At 40.1% G+C, this 6,847-nt stretch overlaps 1 protein-coding gene across 1 annotated transcript; it reads right to left on the bottom strand.

The window, feature by feature from the left end:
• Nucleotides 1–2,940: 2,940 nt before the first annotated feature.
• DSEL (dermatan sulfate epimerase-like) lies at nt 2,941–6,591 on the bottom strand. The gene has a single exon (XM_009288544.1). It carries the CDS (start codon nt 6,589–6,591, stop codon nt 2,941–2,943), a length of 3,651 nt encoding a protein of 1,216 aa, XP_009286819.1.
• Between the last annotated feature and the right edge of the window lie 256 nt (nt 6,592–6,847).

Here is a 6,847-nt window from a genome sequence, read left to right as displayed (position 1 = left end):
TCTTGGGTTACTTTTCATACAGGCAGAAGGCCACAATCTCAACACAAAGTCATTCAGCTCCATAGCTGGGATACCTCCTGTCTGGTACTAACTTTGGTCAAGTGGTCATGTAACTTATCATCTAAAACTCAACAAAACAATTATTTGATTGAAAACTGGAGACTTGCCATACCTTAGGCATGGCAGCAGGACACTGCTTTTCCTTTTACATATTTTTAGCATAATGATTTTAATGCATTTGCCCTCGCAACAAGATCTAAAAATAAAGAACAGAGTTCTCTTCTACCTTTTTACATCTGTGTAAGGAACACACAATGCAATGAAATCTGAATAATAGATTATGCATTCTCTGAACTGGGAAAGTACAGTACAGAAAAGAAATAGCTCCTAAATCTTGCATATAATTAATGACAGCAACAACACTATTATGAACTTAAGTGCATGGGATAACTTGTATTCCAAAAGCAGCACAGATGATGCTCCTGACAGACGATTCTGTTCACCCTAACTCCTCAAAAACAAACAAAAAGTTGGTTTATAGGCTATTATGGCATTCCATGTGGCACTTTCAGGAAGGGATTTAAAGGTCTCTCTCTAATTCCACAAATACACAGTCAGTCTTAATTCTTACCTTCAGCTGCCCTAAAATATCTGACATAGAAAAGCCTTTTTATTTCTTCTGATTCTAGAGTGTAAATCCTGGAAATAGAAGGCAAACGCTGAAACTTATTCTGTCAAATACAGACTGTATAGACATCAATTTTTTTTTTTTTTTAAATACGATCAAAAATGGCTTCAGCGAGAAGCCAATTTGAGAGAATGATACTTGGAAACCAAAGTTTCACTAACATATCGGTGTATATTAACTTGTTTAATATTTCCTTTAACATGACATTCCACCTAGCCAGGGGTGAGACCTAGGACTGAAGGGGGAAAAAGCAACTGCTGCTAGTAAATGACAGCTAAGTCATATTAGTGAGACCGCAAAATATCAATAGCTTTATCATGCTATTTTGACATACTAATGACTGGCCGAGAAAGAGCTACTTTTATCTAGGTCATAATGAGATATCACAATGTGCTCCAAAGGATGTGAAAAGTACGTATGGGAGGGACAAGACAGCAGGGTAAGACAGGGACATAATAGCAAAATTGGAAGGAAAGGCAAGAACTCCTTTACATTAAAAATCAGTAAGGGTACCTGTAATCTGTATGAAGAAACTCACTGCACTTTTGACATTGTCTAACGCTTACCACCCAAATAAACAGTAATTACACACACATTTCAATATAATAAGCCAAAACTCTGATCCCAGCTCCCACAAGCCAACTGAAGCGTATTTCAAGACAATTCCAGTTGTGATAAAAAACAGATGGTAAAGGAAACAGATGTCTCTTTCTGATCTGATTTACACATCTGCGGACATTTACAGTATGCATGCATTTCCAAAGAATGCTGAGAAAGTTAAATTGGGAAATGGGAATTTTTTTTCTTAATGGGCATGCGCCAATAAAGAGTGTGACTCAAGAAGAAAATAAGCTGTGACAAAGACACATCTACCCTACCAAGCTTATCTGTTTCCAAACCAGTATCATATTACAGCACCACGTTAAAGAAACACCAATCATGATAAAAATCAGACAACTTTGGAAATAGTTTACTGCAGGGAAACATCACTCAAATGTGAGGTGGCTGAGGGACGGATGATTTCAGATTTCTCCCCTCTCTGAAAGAAGACCTGAGGTTAGCAACGGTAGTCCTTCAGAAAACCATTATACAGAAAAGCAAAACATCCCTCAGCAACACAGACTTGGATTTAAGATTTAAGATCTCCTAAACCTCAGATTGCCATTTTATGCAGACATCAACAATAAGCCATTGACAATGACATCAAATACTTGCACTGGCCTCAGTGAAATTATGCACAAGAATCAGCAGAGAAACGTGTTACAACAAAGGAGGATGGAAGTCTCACTCAAAAAGAGAAAATCCTTGCATAACCCCTTAGACAAGAGGTACAGGATAAAGCAGTGCAAGGAGCCAAGATGTTAACAACCTTCAAAATTAAGTTAGGTTGAGGCAGGTCAAAACTACACATAATCTTCTCCAAATTTAACTGCTTGTTTGGAAGATCTTGTTGGTTTCTTAGATTTTTGTCCCATTTATTTTTCTCCGTGTAGTTTACTTCAGGCTCACAAAGGGTACCACATTGTCAGGCAGGAGAATGAAGTCTTCTCTTTTGTCAAAGCACAAACCCCAATATAAATGCCACATCTCTGAGCTGAAGGAACAATATCCTATAATGATATTCGATATCCATGTCCATTCCAGTCCTGGGCCTGTCTGCTGAGACTGTAAGTAAGGAACTAGATTCACTCAAATGTTCTGTTTCCTCCCGCTGAAGGGATGCTGAACAGCCTTAAACCTCAGCTTATGTTTATTTTGCACCACTGGAGTGACCAGTGAAACACAGACAGAATGCATCAGTAACCCCATCCAAGGGGGCTAATTATCACCGTTGGGAACTGGGCCAGTTTAACCAGTTTAATTTCATATAAGCCGTCATACAATCATCAGATGGTAAGTACTTTCAGGAACTAACCACTTGGGCTGGAGTCAAACTGGTGAGCTGGAGGTGAAAAGCTCCATATTCTATTACTAATCCCCTGAGCTATAGAGTCCCCAGCTGGTAGTTCTATAAAGGTTCACACAGGTTTTTTTTGAAAGGCAGCAAAAGTAGTTACAAGTTTGATTTTTTAAAAAAACAAAACAAAACGAAAAACCTCACACTTGCAAGAACAACTCTCTTTTTCTTAAAATAATCTCTTTGAAAGTAGCAGACTGTACACATTTTACAAGAATAAACAAACTTCTCTAATATTTATCCACAAACTGAGAGTCAGAGATCATTAGTGCAAATTTCTGCTGACCGGCAGCATTTATTCTATAAACTTTGGGTATCCTAAGTGGTCCATTAGAGAACAACAGATATCTTCAATCTGTCTAATCTCTTCATTGGGCATGTTTTGTTTCCAGGCATGAATGCTACTTGGTGAAATTTCCCCTTCGTAAGGAAGATAGAAAAGACTGGTGGAGGTGGCAAATAATATTTGGTTTAGGCTAGCAGGAGGAAGAGGAATACCAAGAAAGGCAAAAACTGTTTCAGCCGTCTTCTGAGGAAAGCTCACAATATCTTCAAACTTGACCAGCTGATAATTTGTTGGCTGCAAGTCCCCATTTATTCTCAGTGCTGCTGCTGTGTTTGTTAGCCATAAATAGGACAACACAGAAACAGCATTTGAATTCGAATTTGAAAGTTCTTTTCTTAATGATTCGTATTCAAAAGCATAGCCTTCATTTAAACTACATTTTCCTTTACCATTTTCCCCTTTAAACATTGCAGCCAAGTGTTGTGGAACATTTTTCAAGGAGTAAAGGCTTGGCTTATTTTTGTACAACATTGAATAGATCCACGCCCGTGGGTCCCTTACTACATATAATGCTCTCATTGACGGTCCTAGGATTTCCTGAAAGAAGGGAAGCTTTAATGTCCAGCTCCCACTACTTAAACTAAGCACAGGTCGTGCATTAGGATAATAGATGAGATGTCTTCTCAGTTCCCTAATATATTCAGCATCTTTATCTTGACTTCCTCTTGCCCTGCTTCTTTGCTCTGACAGAGATTCTCTCCTTTTGGATCTTTTCTTTTTGTCCTTGCTCATGGCAGAATGCTGAGCAATTTTACTTCTGCTGGCTTCATATAAATGAATGTTTTGTAAATGTAACTTTGTGCCTCGAACTAGGGACTGGAGCCACCCTTGGATAAGACGAAAATGACCATTCTGGACATCAGAAACCTTCCATTCACATGGATCTACAATGGAATCAATTTCAAATTCAGTGTCAGGAATTTCGAGATAGGGTGTAGGTATCCTGATGTATAAGAAGTCACTGCTATTGAGAAACAGCTGTTTTAAAATTTCTGCACCAGAAGCGGGAAGTGAAGTAATGATAACATCTGGCAGAACAACGGGATTTCCTTCCAATTGTTTGGCTTTATTGCCTTTATCATGTTCTAGCCTTGTCATGTCACTGCTCCATTTTGCACAGATGGGTTGAGTACACATGCTCCACACGTCCACCAATTCAATAAGCCACAGTATGACAACCAGTATGAGGATCCAACGCAACATTTTACTGAAGGATATGTAAAAACGCCACTGAAAAGCCAGTATGACCAAACTAACACCCAAAATTAACCCTGCAATTATGTTCACTTTGAATCCAAATGGGAAAACCACCCTATTATTTTTTATCCATTTTTCCACAGATTCAGTACCTAGACCAAACTTGGTCACTTTGTTTTCATGAACTACTTTGGCAAAACCACCAAATCCCAAATAATCGAACCTTGTCTTTAAATTCTGATATTCAGTCACAACAGAGATGGTATTTTCAGTGTTGTTGACACTGAGTGAAATCTGAAATCCAGATTTTGCATTATCTATGAGTCTGCAGTTAGAAACATTGACATATGGGCCATAGAAAAGGTAAACAACCCTTGTAAGCGTGTTTTTCATTGGAAAGGTAACATTTACAAACTGAGTCCATCGCTTTTTGAATTCAGCAGCTTGTTCTGCCTCCTGTATCCTAGCAACAGGACTACTCCCATGATGATCAAACCAAAACATCTTGTAGTGGGCATCCCACACATCCATCATAGCTCCATTGTATTTGTTCTTAAATTTATAGGGTATGTACTTAAAATCAATGTCGAGATTATGAAAAAAGGCACTGACAGAATTAACAGGGGAGTCTTCCTCCTTCTCAATATGGTCTACTACTAACAATGTCTGAGAATTTAAGAGCAGCAAAACACGATACACACTTTTCAATTTCATTGCTGATGTGTAAGCAGATACTGCCTCACCACTCACAAACATCATGTCTCCAGCCTGGGAGGCTGTTATAATTTCTCCAGTTGAGTCTCCAACCTCATCACCAATCCACTTCAGCCACTGGGCACACTCACCAAGCTGCCCCTCCCAAGGCTGGTTGCACTGGCTTGTAGGAGATGGAGCAAAGACCAAGACATTGTTCAGGTGGCTGAGTTTAGGTCCATAAAGAGCCTCAGATACAAACACCTGTCCATTGGGAGCAAAAGTGAAAGAGTTCTGATCGGGATGTTCATGTCCCGGATTGAAACTTCTCCACCCATCAATCCAGGCATACGGTTGAAAGTGAACAATATCATAGACAGCACGTCCACCGAGTTTTCCAGACTTAAAGGACACAAAGGTGTTTGTCTGACTGTTTGGCAATCCGGCCCCATAAGTAACAACTCCCCAGTTAGGAAACACATGCATTTTAGCAGTACCGTAGTCAGGAGGTGGCTGAGGAGTGATTTCGGCAGCATACCATATAAATTCAGTGTGTAGTGTGCTCCACCTCTGTGCAGTGGACGGCACCATTGGCCCGTCCTTGGGTCTGTGTTTTCTAATCTGCTGTGCCAGCCAGTTGCCAGCTCCATTCTTCATGATAAACTTATCCAAGAAAACCAGTTGGCTCTCAGGACCATAAAACCAGTTGTAATTAGAATCTGCTACGCCCACAGTCCTCTGAAAGCCCGGTAATAGGGTGGCGTAGTAAAACCAAAAGTGCATTTTGAGCCAGTTATTCTCCAAGTTGTTAATACCAAAGTGGCGCTGGGCCAGGAAAACATACTGGGTTACTGACTTGGCCGTGTAACTCCCATAAGCCACTCCCTCATCCAGAGACCCGTCTACAATATGATTGAGCAGAAACATTGTTTTCTCCATCACATCAACAACAGTGTGTTTCCAAATATTTGCCTGAGATCCTTTGTCCACCCCTGCAACTAAAGCCCCAATAAGCAAAGCAAGCATATTGGTTGCTTGGTGATTATGGAGAAGCTGCTTTCCCCAGGAACGAACCTTTGAGTACTCATACATTTCCTCGCTTACAGACCATATCTTCTCCAGGTATCTTTGCCTTCTCTCGTTTTCCAGTGAATTATACAAGAAGTCAAAAGCAGTGGCAAATCCTGTTAGGGAGTGACCGAGTGGCACTTCATCTCCCGGTGCATTCTCAACCAACCAGTTTTTGTAGCCAGCCATTCTATCCATATATTCTAGGGCAAAATCAAATGCAGCTTTATCTTCGGGGCACAGCAAACAATAAAATGCTAGAGGTGGCAGATTGTTACCATAAATCTCATTCCACTTTGCAGCAAAATCAACGTGCTTGGGAGGAGGTAGGTAGTATAATGGGTTGGATAGCATAACCGTCACCGCACTTCTGATGGCTCTAAATAGATGGGAATGGCTTGTATGAGCCTTCTGCCTCAGTGCCTGGACATCTTCAGCGTCGAAATACAAGCTTGGATGAAGAACTGTTTTTTTCAGCTTCTGCTCAGCACTAAGACCTTCAAGTTGCTGTTTTTCATATTGATCTACATTTTCTATGAAAGTCACCCAATCAGAGTAATTGCTTACAGATTCTTCAAAAGTGAAGACAGCAAACATCATTAATGCTAGAAATAAAGTATGCCCTGTGAACATCAGAGCCATGATCCATTAGGCAGCTCCTCTTCCCCAGGCATGCATTTCCTAACAAAACACAATGTTCAGACAGCAAACTTTGATCCAAACAAAACCGAACATCTTAAGGCATATTTTTAGGAGAAAAGACTGAGCGTGTACTGTGCATTCTAACAGACACTCAGATTACTTGTAATCCGAGCTACAACATTGAAATAACAAGGCTCTCGAAAACTTAAATCTCGAGTGCCTTGTCCGTTCACACTTTTCTCAAACACAACACTAC

Source organism: Aptenodytes forsteri, unplaced genomic scaffold, assembly GCF_000699145.1.
Source record: "Aptenodytes forsteri isolate BGI_AS27 unplaced genomic scaffold, ASM69914v1 Scaffold100, whole genome shotgun sequence".
Taxonomy (NCBI): Eukaryota; Metazoa; Chordata; class Aves; order Sphenisciformes; family Spheniscidae; genus Aptenodytes; species Aptenodytes forsteri.
This window is presented reverse-complemented; position numbering and strand designations above follow the sequence as displayed.

Bases quoted from the DNA above. Each gene is read 5' to 3' on its own strand.
- DSEL (XM_009288544.1), bottom strand. From the start codon at position 6,591: ATGGCTCTGATGTTCACAGGGCATACTTTATTTCTAGCATTAATGATG.